Below are 13,117 nucleotides of genomic sequence, written 5' to 3'. Positions count from 1 at the left end.
CATTTGAGCTGGATCTGAAAAGGTGAAGAGAGGAAGGAACACCATTTACCATGTGCCTTCTGCATACACAGCATGGCGTTAGATACTCTGACAATTCCAAGAAGAATCAGACCCTGTGGGAAGTGAAGTAGGGCAGGCACATAAAGAATTCAATATAAGATAATGTGAAAACATAATCATAGAGCCCTTGTATACAGTTCTATTCAGAAATCAGAAAATAAGGCTCCATGCAGTCAGCTTTCTTTCAGAATAAGGAGTTGAAAGGCCAAAAAAAAAAAAAGGAGAGTTGTGTTCATATCAAGATCTTGGAAAAGGGTGTCCATGCATATAAGTACACCCAGAGAAGCCCATTAAAATTTTTTGTTAAAGATTTTAGCAAGGACCTTAGCAGGAGACAGATGTGTCAGAGTTTATTTAACCAAACCTTAGTGGTTAAAAAGAACAGTGTCTTACAGTTGGATTAATGAGTAGTTCCATATTTAAGGCTTTGATACTTTTTGAAAAGTTGCTGTCCAGAAAGATTGTGCTAGTGTCCACTCCCACCAGCTTCATGGTGGAATCCCATTTCTCTTTTATTCTCGTGGTACGGCTATTTGGATTTTTACACTTGTGGATTTTTACACTTTTTGTCAAGCAAGTAGCTGTTTCTCATTGTGGTTTTAACTTTAATTTTGCTTGTTAAAAATAACACCAGCTTTTTATTATGCTAATTGGGGTGTGTGTGTGTGTGTGTGTGTGTGTGTGTGTATTGTTTGGCAAATTGCCTATTTATATCCTTGGCCTGTTTTTCTATTGAATTTTTGCTTTTTTCTTATTCATACATAAGAATTTTTTCTATATTGAATGTATTAAATATCTACCTTGAAATGTATTGAATGTGGCTGGGTGGGGTGGCTCACACCTGTAATGCTAGCACTTTAAGAAGCTGAGATGGGTGGATCACTGGAGGTCAGGAGTTTGAGACCAGCCTGGCCATCATGGAGGAACCCCGTCTCTACTAAAAATGTAAAAATTAGCCAACTGCGATGGCAGACACCTATAATCCCAGCTACTGGGGAGCCTGAGGCAGGAGAATCATTTGAAACCCTGGGGGCAAAGGTGGCAGTGAGCCAAGGTCACATCACTTCACTCCAGCCTGGGTAAAAGAGTGAAACTCTGTCTCAAAAAATGTGTGTGTGTGTGTGTGTGTGTGTGTGTGTGTGTGTGTGTGTGTTTGTGTGTATACATATATGTATAATGTATTAAACATTAAACATAAGGTAAATGTATTAAACATTTTCTTTATGTTTATCCACTTTTAAACAACCAGATCTCTTTAATTTTTTAAAGTTTGTCAATAGGCTTTTAATTTTGTCCATAGTAGCTTTGCAGTATAGAAATGTTAATTTTTAAGCAGACAAATTCATCGATGTTTTCTTTTATAAATACTGAATTTACATTATTTATCACCCCTAAGATTTGTATATGTAAATATACATATATATTAATATAACATATACTAGTATTTAAAAGCTTTCAAGTTTTACATTAGAATTTTTCGTTCAACTGAATTATTTTTGTTATGGTATTTTCTGGGGAAGAAAACAATTTATGTCTATTTAGCCAGTTATCCAAATGCCATTTAAAAAAATAATCCATTCTTTTCCCACAGCCTCAAAGTGAGATTTTTGTCATATGCTGAAGCCTCATATGTGCTTGGATCTCTTTCCAGATGCACTCTTTCCTTCCATTAAGCTACCAAACTATTTGAATTATTGAAATTTTATAATGGTCATGTTCTTCTGCTGTTTGTTCATTTAAGATCTATTGTGTTTTTTCTTCATGTTAATACTTTATAACTGATATATCAAGTTCCACCTAATTATCTCACTGACATTTTTATTGGCATTTGCCTTAAATTTCTAAATCCCTTTGGGAAGCATCAATTTCTTTTCCATATCTTGTCGCTTACTTAATATGTGATTCTTTCTGTATACTCAGGCCCTCAGTCAAGCTGCGTGACTCCTTTAATTGGGTCTGCATACCTACTGTTGAGTACTGTATTAGTCTATTCTCACACTATAAAGAACTACCTGAGACTGGGTAATTTATGAAGAAAAGAGATTTAATTGATGCACAGTTTTGCAGACTGTACAGGAAGCATGGTTGGGAGGCCTCAGGAAACGTACAATCATGGCAGAAGGCAGAAGAGTGAAGGGGTAGCAGGCACCTTTTTCACAAGGCAACAGGAGAGAGTGAAGGTGGAAGTGATATGTACTTTTTTTTCTTTTTTTTTTTTTAAAGACAGGGTTTCATCATGTTGGTCAGGCTGGTCTTGAACTCCCGACCTCAGGTGATCCACCCGCCTTGGCCTCCAAAGTGCTTGGATTACAGGCGTGAGCCACCACACCTGGCCAGTGATATGTACTTTTAAAGAACCAGATCTCGTGAGAACTCACTATCAGCAGAACAGCAAGAGGGAACTTCACCCCCATGATCCAATCACCTCCCAGCAGGTCCCTCCCTCAAATAAGATTTGGGTGGGGATGCAGAGCCAAACCATATCCAATACCTTCTCAGGTACTGGGAGAAAGCACATTTCTCACAGCAGCTTGCTCTCCCTCTGCCAGGTTCTGACCACATCCGTGAGAAAGATGGACTGTGGGCTGTCCTTGCCTGGCTTTCCATCCTAGCCACCCGCAAGCAGAGTGTGGAGGACATTCTCAAAGATCATTGGCAAAAGTATGGCCGGAACTTCTTCACCAGGTAAGCCACATCCCAGCTGGGGTATGAGGTAAGATGGGAAATGGAAAGAGAATTCTCATGCATCCACAGACTCTCCTGTCTTTTTTTTTTTTTTTTTTTTTTTTGAGACGGAGTCTCGCTCTGTTGCCAGGCTGAAGTGTAGTGGCACGATCTCAGCTCACTGCAATCTCCGTGTCCCAGATTCAAGTGATTCTCCTGCCTCAACCCCCCCACCACCAGTAGCTGGGACTATAGGTGCACACCACCATGCCCAGCTAATTTTTGTATTTTAGTAGAGATGGGGTTTCAGCATGTTGGCCAGGATGGTCTCGATCTCTTGACCTCTGATTCAACCACCTCGGCCTCCCAAAGTGCTAGGAATACTGACATGAACCACCACGCTCAGCCTCTCCTGTCTTAAGCGATAATAAAACCCTAGTTCATCCAGCCTCTCTCAATTGGAGACTTTAAAAATAATTCGGTCAGGGTTGAAATGAAGTCAACTTTTATGTCAGTCATAAAGAGTAAGGCTTTAAAAATTTAGCTAACATAATCAAAAGAATAAGTGCTTTATAAGCATTTTAAATGTGCCCATTGGGTGGACATGGTTATAACATGGATTTGCATTCAGAGAAATGGATTAGAATTTTATTTCTTGCCGGGCGCGGTGGCTCAAGCCTGTAATCCCAGCACTTTGGGAGGCCGAGGCGGGTGGATCACAAGGTCAAGAGATCGAGACCATCCTGGTCAACACGGTGAAACCCCGTCTCTACTAAAACTACAAAAAATCAGCTGGGCATGGTGGCGCGTGCCTGTAATCCCAGCTACTCAGGAGGCTGAGGCAGGAGAATTGCCTGAACCCAGGAGGCGGAGGTTGCAGTGAGCCGAGATCGCGCCATTGCACTCCAGCCTGGGTAACAAGAGCGAAACTCCGTCAAAAAAAAAAAAAAAAAAAAAAGAATTTTATTTCTTCCCCTTACTAGACTGGGGAGCCATTTAGCTTTTTCTCTGTACTAAGTTTTCTCATCTGTAGAAATGGGAATAACCGTCCAGCATTAAGAGAATTAAATGAATAATGAACCTGAAAATGTTTTGTAAACTCTGGGGCACTAAAAGCATAGAAACTTTTTTTCATAAGTTACAGAAATGGTTATGCTTAGTCCACATCAACTTTTCTGCCTTGTGAAATAGATCCCCAAGGACTATGTACTTGTCAATATTTCATTAATTTATTCAACAAATATTTACTGTGTACCTGATTTCCATCAGGTACTGGGGATTTAGCAGTGAATAAAATAGTTAGAATACTTAGTAATTCTTCTTTATCATGCCTACTTTTATTTTTTAAAGGCATTAAAAATTTTTTTAACAGTAGTACTTTTCACTAATTCCAATTTGCCTTTCCCCCAGTTAGTGTAAAAATCTAACAAGAATTTTTCTGGACCTCATTATTCCAATTATAGAAAGAAAAGTTGATTTTAAAAGGATATTAGAAAAATTGTCTGTAAGAAATGAATAGGTGTAATTTCTCTGGACCTCTGTTGCTTGTTCTATAAAATGGACAAGTTAGACTAGAGAATTTAAAAAATATGTCCCAGATTTTATAGTCCATGGTATCTGGATAGTCAAGAAAGAAGTCAACTAAGCAAATTAAGCTCCTTAATCAGAATTCTTTTATTAACTTTGGACGGGTTCATTGATCTCCTGCTCTCTTATGTTATTCTTTTGTGCAGAAATAAGTAATAACTACCTGATACCACACAGTAGCCCTGGGGACCAAGGCACAAAAATCTCTACTTTCTAACAGAAAAACCTGGTCATTCAGAACAGCAGTCATGAACTCTCTAGCATGTAAAGTATCATAAAAACAGGGCCATGTCTATTTTTGTGCCCTTAGCACCCAACTCATAGTACAGACTGCATAGATATGTTTCAAATAGATACATGAATGAGTTAACAGGTGAAGAATAGAGTAGAATAAGGTTAGGAGGGGTTATTCAGTAAAAGGGTCACACCCTTGAATTAGTCACAAGTCTCCATATAAAAACTATTTTAACTTATTTTTATTAATTATCAAATATAACTTCTAACCAAGTATTACAAATCAAGTCCTTAGTATCTGCATTTATGATTAATTAAAATTCCATTATACCTTCCACTTAATGGACAAAAGTGCTAGGCACTTCTGCATGCATTGTCTCACTTTAGCCTCAGAGCAGTTATTGATAAGGTAGCTGAGATTCTGAGAGAGAGGGCAACTGGCCCTGTAGTCGGCACAGTTAGTACCAATAGAGGCTGGATTCATAGCTCATCTGTTTGATTGCAAAACCCAGACTTTCCATTCCACTCCTCTATGCCTAGGGTTTAGAAAACATTTCTCTGGAACACCCAGAGGTCAAAAATGTAAAGTGCAAACACCTGGTTGTAATTTCTTGTTGTTTATCATGTTAACGGGGGAAAAGAGCTGACTTTAAGATTAAGGGGACTGTTTTCCCCTTGATTCATAGAATCCTGGAGCCAGAATAGGCTGGCCTTAATTCCCCAGCATTTCTCATGTCTCAGAGGTGTCATCTTGCACGTATCATATCTGTTTCATGATTACAAATAAATACAGACTCTGCTATCTTGACCTTCTAAAAAATAACTCTCTGAAGAGGGTGTATGCCACTAGGTCAAGAAAAGCCACCTGTATGAGTCTTTAACGTCATAAGAAAGAAGTCAGGAAGAATTCTTGAAGGAAAACTCATCTTCATAGAATGTCATTTGTGATGCACTTTTTTTCTTTGGCCCTTTTTCATCTACTCTGGGCTGCTTCTGTCAGACTGAACCCAAAAGACCTTGGACAAAAATTCACTCCCACTGAAAGGAGGGAGGTGGAACTTAAAACAAAATTTAAAAAAAAAGAAAAAAAAAACCTCAGAGAACATCAGGATAAACAGCTAATGCATGTGGGGCTTAATACCTAGGTGATGTGTTGGTAGATGCAGCAAACCACCATGGCAAACGTTTGCCTATGTAACAAATCCGCACGTTCTACACATGTATCTCAAAACTTAAGTTTTAAAAAAAGAAAGAAAGGAGGCATTTTAGATGTAAAGAGTCAGTGTTTGGCGTCTTCATCTGGTTGGTGAAAACTTGACCTTGCTTTAGGAAGTTCATGTGGAGCTGGAACTCTCCTTGGTCAAAATCTCAGCAGCCTCAGGCGGGTCTCAGGCTGGAAGCAGGCCCAGCATTCACCCCAGAGAAGTCCCAGGAGCTTGGAGGAGAAGTGCCTGAGTCACGTGCTCCTTTAGGAAGAGTTCTCCAGAGATAACATTGCTTTTCATTTTGCCTCCTCGGGATGTGGTGATTAAATGTTAGATGGCATCTTTCGAAAGCCTTTGAAACATCTCAGAGCTTTATTCTGTGGAAATGCCAAGATTGGTGTTTTCTGCTTATTCAGAAGCTCATAACCCTTCCCTGAAATCCTCCAATCCCTTCCTTTCATCCCCGGCCTGTTCCATCCCGAGTGACTGACAGGCCTGTATTTTTTTGCCAGCTTCTTCTGAAGTTAGATAGTTTTGGGGGAGGGCCAAACAAATGATGAAGAAAGTGCTGATTGATGTGCCTTGGTATGATCTGCAATCAGCCTGTGGGCCTGAACTTCGTGACTTCTTCCAGGTATGATTACGAGGAGGTGGAAGCTGAGGGTGCAAACAAAATGATGAAGGACTTGGAGGCCCTGATGTTTGATCGCTCCTTTGTGGGGAAGCAGTTCTCAGCGAATGACAAAGTTTACACCGTGGAGAAGGCTGATAACTTTGAATACAGTGACCCGGTGGATGGAAGCATTTCAAGAAATCAGGTAGAAACAGACCTGTGTGTATGTGGGAAAGAGACCTCAGAGATTCCTTTCTGACATCTCAAGGGAAAAATGAAAAAGGCCCCTTGGCCATTTTTCTTTTGCTGCCGTTTTTTTCTCAGGTAGCTGTTCTTACCTTGTTTTCTGCTGTCCCACATGACTCTCAAATGCATTTGTTGGGACAGTGGTTTATTCCCTGGTTCTATGCAATCTCCAGTACCCTCATTCTGGGATTCCTAACCTGGACTCCAGAGGGATTTTTGCATCTTCTGGAATTATATGCAAGGTGATGTGTCCATGGTACATGCAGAAAGGAGCAGAAGGGAGCCCCATAATCTCAGAAAGAAGGAGAACTGTGGGAACTTAAATATCAAGTCCTCTTGTTTCTGTTAGCAGATTATAACAGAGTGACAGCATGAAAGTGGCATTATCCTTACATGTTTCTCTCATATGTTCTAATTTCGAAAGAAGAGAAAAATAGAGGAGGAGTTCCCAGACTTAGAAATGTTGACCATCATCATCCGTAGCACGTGACTGGCAGCCCACCTGACATAGCAGTACCTGGCGAGATGCCACAGTTTAGAACCCAGAGGGTCTCTAGATGTGGACAGAATTGTTAGGGCGTCCCTCACTGCATGTCGGGTACCGTAGGCTGCAGGCTGGGTCAGGATTTCTCCTGGCTTCTCACAAACACCCAGGGCCCAGGGTTCTCTCACCTCTGTCCTGTTGCCTGTTGTTGTCGCAGAGTGGACTCATCTCTGGTAATTCAGAATAGAAGAGCAGGATGAAGATTGTGTTACAACCTCCCAGTTTACTCTTTTCTGATAGACCCAGATTTTTGGCCTGGTCCTTCTCAAGGCATCACACTGGGTTTGGAAGGGCTGGCTGTGGGATTTACTGGAAGCTTCCCTCTGGGGAGCAGGCCGTGTATGGATGGATGGGCCACAGCAACCCTCAGTGCCTGGAGTCTCCCTTCCTCAACTTCTAGCATGAGTGGTTTAACATCCCTGTGCCTGTTCGCCATCTGAGAACTTTGGGTCCAGTTTGAACAACTGTAAATTATACCTGAGATAATTAGAAGAGAGACCTGTGGTTGAGGAAGAAAGGGGTGCAGAAAAGGAGAGTGTGGACCTGGGAGATGGCAGGGTGGGACAGAATTTTGTGTAATTAAGCCTTTAGAGACAGAAGGGATGACCAGGAAAAGTAAATCCCAACTCTGCACCGCTTCTGGCCTCTGCCAGGAGGGAAGAGAGAAGGAGGGGTGTGGAGCAGGGCCCCACCCACCTCCAGCACAAGAGGAGAGTGAGGGGTCTGGGTGGGGACCCAGGCAGGGGCAGACAGCTTTAGTGGCCTAAGCTTGGGGCTGCCCTCTGTCTATAAAGAAGGCAGCTGCTCCACTTTCTGTATTCAGAAAACCCAAGCATTTAGATGTGAGACCAGATAGGAGGGGAAAATATGATCCAACATATGTAGATATGTAGGTTGTAGATAGAATATCTGCAATCTAGTGAAAGAATTTTAGAGGTTTTAAGTTGAAGCTGTGGGGGAAGGAGACCGGCCTTGGTGTGTTTCTAGAAAGCAAGAAATGGTCAGTGAAAATGGACTGTATCCTTCCCATGGTGACTAACTGGGGCATGTCCTCTGTGTATTTCATCTGCTGTCTTCACTAATCAGTGCTAATGAATGGCACCATTAAACACCAGATGGGGATTGGTGGCGAACAGCAGGTGAGGAGCAGCATCTTTCTGTTCAGTCTTTGGGTTATGCAAGGTTCTTCTTTCGACGGAGGATGAATAGACTCATAAAGACTGAAGAATCCTTAGGAAACTGTCTGGCCCAGCATTCTTCCCTCAGGTCGAGGAATATCTACCCCAGAGTTCCCACACATTTTTTCTCCAACTGAGAAGATAATTGATGACCAGAGATACCGCTTGGGTGGGAAAAGAGAGGACAGCAGAGAGAAGGATGGGCTTGGCACTGCATGTGGACCCTGCTTTGAGTCATCAGGAATCAGTAGAAGATTGGCCATTGGCTCCTGCTTGATAGGTTGGGAATAGCCAGTTTCTGCCATCTGGGACCTCTGGCCTCCTGTTCTCTTTAGAGGACCTTTGCTAGTAGTTTGTAAGAGTCCTTCCCCTTATCTGCCTGAAGCTTCTTCTGCCCTGGTTTCAGCCCTTTTGGTCCATGTTTCTCTCTTGATCTGGGGGTTGAATTTCTGCATCTAGCAGCTTTATGTGCTTCATTATTAAGCTTCAAACTGGAACGGTTAGTCCATAAATCACAGGGAAGTGGGGAGAGAAGGGAAACCCTCATGTCACCCAGCATCACTGAGGTCAGGTCTCCCCTGACCCTGGAAATGCTTCTCGTGCCATAGCTAAGCCTCCATCAGCTGGATGCAGAGAGGGTGATGGAAGGCAGGCTCATAAAGCGCAGCTGCTGCCATGTATCAAGGATTTAACCCTCTGATTGATCAGGTATCGATGAAATTAGGTCCCCAGATAGACCCTTTGTAATTTGCCAGCCTTCAATCTCCCAGCATATGGGGGAATCTGCTTATCTTTTTCAGGGCTTGCGGCTCATTTTTACAGATGGTTCTCGAATCATCTTCCGACTGAGCGGCACTGGGAGTGCAGGGGCCACCATTCGGCTGTACATCGATAGCTATGAGAAGGACATTGCCAAGATTAACCAGGACCCCCAGGTAATGCCAAGCCCTGTAACCTGGTTAGTTCATTCTGTTCAAGGGAATGAATGGTTCCCACTGAGCCTGTGTTTCAATGCCCATTTCTCAAATGACTCAACAGGGTACCAGCTGCACACACTTTCCTCCATGTTTCCTTCTCCATGTCAACAACGTTATAGATAATAATTATAATAATAAAAATAGGGAGGCTGAGGTAAGAGGATCAGCTGAGCCCAGGAGGTCAAGCCTGCAGTGAACCGAGATCACAGCACTGCATTCCAGCCTGAGCAAGAGTAAGACCTTGTCTCAAAAATAAAATAAAATAAAAAATAAAAAGAGACAGTTTTCTAGAGCATTTATGGTTTGCTGAGCTCTGTTGTAAGCCTATTACGATAATATACTCATTTAATTATCAAATAACTTAGACTGTTATTCTCCCTGCTACAGATAAGGAAACCGAGTCACAGAAAAGCTAAGCAACAGTTAATAGGTTTACATGCCTGGAAGGATAACTACTCTCCCATCCCCGCCCACCTTTCTTTTGAGGCAGGTCTCTCTCCGTTTCCCAGGCTGGAGTACAGTGGCACAATCTCAGCTCACTGCAACTTCCTGCAAGGGCTCAAGCGATCCTCCCGCCTCAGCCACCGGGTAGCTGGGATTACAGGCATGTGCCACCATGCTCTGCTAATTTATTTTGTAGAGAGGATCATGTGCCCAGTTTGATCTTGAATTCCTAGGCTCAAGTAATCCTCCTACCTCAGCCTCCCAACTTGCTGGGATTATATGTGTTAGCCACTGCACCCAACACAGAATAATTGATCTTTAAAGCAGCCCCTCATCTGGTGTTCTGCTCTGTCACCACCTTTTGTTGCTTTGTTTGGTCTGGTCACCGGCTTGGGCAGAACATACACTGGTTCTTAGATTTGGTGGGGGCAGGAAGAGGCAGTTTGATGTGTCTTAGTCTGAAGCCTGGTGAGTTGGGTTCCTCAGCCATTCCCCAGAAAGTCTTCAGAAGTATATCAGAGTCAGGAGGGACTCTTTGAGCAAAGGGTAGGACAGTTAACCTGAAGGACAAATGGAAGAGGCAAGGGGAAGCGGTTACGTACAGGAGAGAGTTTTCTTAAGTATGTTTTTCACAGGAGCCGCCGTGGCTCTGGTGCATGAGGGGGTGAGGCTACGCGTTCAAGGCTAGCCTGGGCAACATAAGAACCTCTCATTCGTTAAAAATAAAAATAAAATAAAAAAATAAAATCAAAAAGTATGTTTTTCACAACACTCATTGCAACCAGAGCTCCATAACTAAAAGAAGTTGGGAAAGTGTTGTGGTACGTTAGCCCCTTCTTGGTGATTCACAACATACACTGCACCATAAAGGCTCCAAGAATTCAGACACGGTGGCCTACACCTGTAGTCCCAGCTACTCAGGAAGCTGAGGCAGGGGTATCATTTGAGTCTAGGAGTTCTGGGCTGGAGTGTGCTGTGCCTGTCAGGTGTCCGCACTAAGTTTGGCATCAGTATGGTGACCTCCTGGGAGAGGGAGACCACCAGGTTGCATAAGGAGGGGTGAACCAGCCCAAGATGAAAACAGAGCAGGTCAAAACTCCCATGCTGATGAGTAGTGGGGTTGCGCCTGTGAATAGCCACTGCACTTCAGCCTGGCGACATAGCAAGACCCCATCTCTAAAAAAAGAAAAGGAAAGAAGAAAAATGGGCGCTGAGAAGACTTGCAGTAAAGGTGCCTATTTAAGTAGCATTTGCTGAAGGACATTTCTCCAAAGAAAACATACAAATGGACAACAGGTATATAAAAAGGTGGTCCACATCAGTAATCATCAGGAAAATGAAAATCAAAACAGCGAGCTGTCACCTCACACCTGTTAGGATGACTATTCTCAAGAAGACAAAGATAAGTGTTGACAAGGATGTGGAAAAAAGGGAATCCTCAGACACTATGGTGGGAGTATAAATTCGTATTGCTATTTTGGAAAAACCAAAAGTATGGAGGTTCCTCAAAAAGTTAAAAATAGTACTCATATATGATCCAGTAATCCCTCCTCTGGGTATATATTTAGAGGAACTGAAATCAACATGTCACAGAGATGTCCATTCTCTCTTGTTGATTCAGTATTATTCACAATAGTCAAGGTATGGAACCAACCTAAGTGCCCATCTACAGATGAATGGATGAAGAAATTATATATATAATATATATTATATGTGTGTGTGTGTGTGTGTGTGTGTGTGTGTGTGTCTGTATACCACAATGGAAAATTATTCTGCCTTAAAACAACAAAAACCAAAATCTTGCCCATCTTGCCATTTGCAACAACGTAGATGAACCTGGAGAGCGTTACGCCAAATGAAAGTAAGCCAGACACAGAAAGGCAAATACTGCATGATTTCACTTGTCTGTGGGATCTAAAAAAAAGTGAAATTCACAGAAACAGAATAGCAAAGGGCTTACCAGGGGCCAGTGGGTGGGGAAAAATAGAGAAATGCTGGTCCAAAGGGTATAAATTTCAGTTATGTAGGATGAAGCAGTTCTAGAGATCGAATGTACAACGTGATGGCTATAATGAATAGCACTTGAAATGTACTAAGAGTGTAGATCTTAATTGTTCTCACTAACACCACCATAACAAAAAAGGTAAGTTAGGTGACTAGATTGATATGTTAATTGGCTTGACTTTAGTAATCAGTTTACTATGTATTTGTATATCGAGACATCATCTTACATACCTTAAACATAAATAATTTTTATTAAAAAATTGAAAGTGAAATAAAATAAATAGCATTTGCCATGCTTATTTTTCCACAAAGCCTTTTTTCTTCTAACACCTAATTAAAATCCTGTGAAATTCATTTGGAAACCCCTGGCATGGTGGTTTTGAGCAAAGGTTTTGGAGTTAGAGAGACCTTGTTTTAAATTCTATTCCTGCCACTTACTAACTGTGTGTCCCTGTGTAAGTCATTACAATTTTATGAGTCTTGGTTTCCTTGTCTGTCAAATGGCAGAATAATACCTAGTTCATCCAGTTGTTACAGAGATGTAATAAATGCAAAATGTTTAAACACTGTGGCTGGCATATAGGATTAACTTTTGAGAATAAGCAGCTCTCATAGGTTTTTTTAGTCTAATTTTTAACATAGTGGTAAAAAGCATAGCATAAAATTTACTATTATAATATTTTTAAGTATACCGTTTAGTAATGTTGTGTGTATTCATATTGTTTTCAACATATCTCCAAAACTTTTTTTTCCAAAACTAAAACTCTATACCCATTGAACAGCACCTCCCCACTTCCCCCTCTTCTCAGTCTCCGGTAGCACCTTTCTTCTTCCTGTGTCTATGAATTTGACCATCGTGGGCACCTCACATGAGTGGTATAGTAGCTTTTATTACAGAAAGAGGGAGATGAGAGAATGCTTCACTTTTACATTTTTTCCAGTGGCTAGGCCCCAGTTTCAATCATCACCAGAACCCTGTTGTGTTGTAGGCATCCCTAAAACTTCAACCAAAGGCAGTGGGGGTCTGCATTATAGACACTTAATAGTGCAAGAGGAAAGGAAGAAGGAAATTGTATTTGTCTTTCTGTCATCAAGATAAATGCCTGCCACATGGTAGATTCAAAGAATGAATGAAATTTGTTTCCTCTGAACCACAGTCCTCAGGAGGTGGGATGGCAGTGGATGGTGCGAGGCTCCTGCAACACCCAGCTGTATCACCATCTACCCGAGGAGCTGCCTTCCCTTACTCTGCAGCTGCTGGGCCACAGCCTCAGCCCTTGTGGGGACTTCCCAAGCCCTAAGGGGAATGGCACATGGTAGTTTCAGCAGGTGGAGTTCATTCTCCTCATCCAGATATAATG

At 42.0% G+C, this 13,117-nt stretch overlaps 1 protein-coding gene across 4 annotated transcripts in view; it reads left to right on the top strand.

The window, feature by feature from the left end:
* The window catches only part of PGM1 (phosphoglucomutase 1), a 69,224-nt gene that overhangs the window by 54,245 nt on the left and 1,862 nt on the right, over nucleotides 1-13,117 (top strand). For all 4 annotated transcript variants that reach the window (XM_017541542.1, XM_017541544.1, XM_017541543.2 and 1 more), the window contains exons 8-10: nucleotides 2,610-2,745; nucleotides 6,385-6,568; nucleotides 9,132-9,266. In XM_017541542.1, coding sequence (XP_017397031.1) covers nucleotides 2,610-2,745; nucleotides 6,385-6,568; nucleotides 9,132-9,266 — 455 coding nt within the window. The remainder of the gene's footprint in view (nucleotides 1-2,609; nucleotides 2,746-6,384; nucleotides 6,569-9,131; nucleotides 9,267-13,117) is intronic.

Source organism: Cebus imitator, unplaced genomic scaffold, assembly GCF_001604975.1.
Source record: "Cebus imitator isolate Cc_AM_T3 unplaced genomic scaffold, Cebus_imitator-1.0 Scaffold135, whole genome shotgun sequence".
In the NCBI taxonomy this organism is placed as follows: domain Eukaryota; kingdom Metazoa; phylum Chordata; class Mammalia; order Primates; family Cebidae; genus Cebus; species Cebus imitator.
This window is presented reverse-complemented; position numbering and strand designations above follow the sequence as displayed.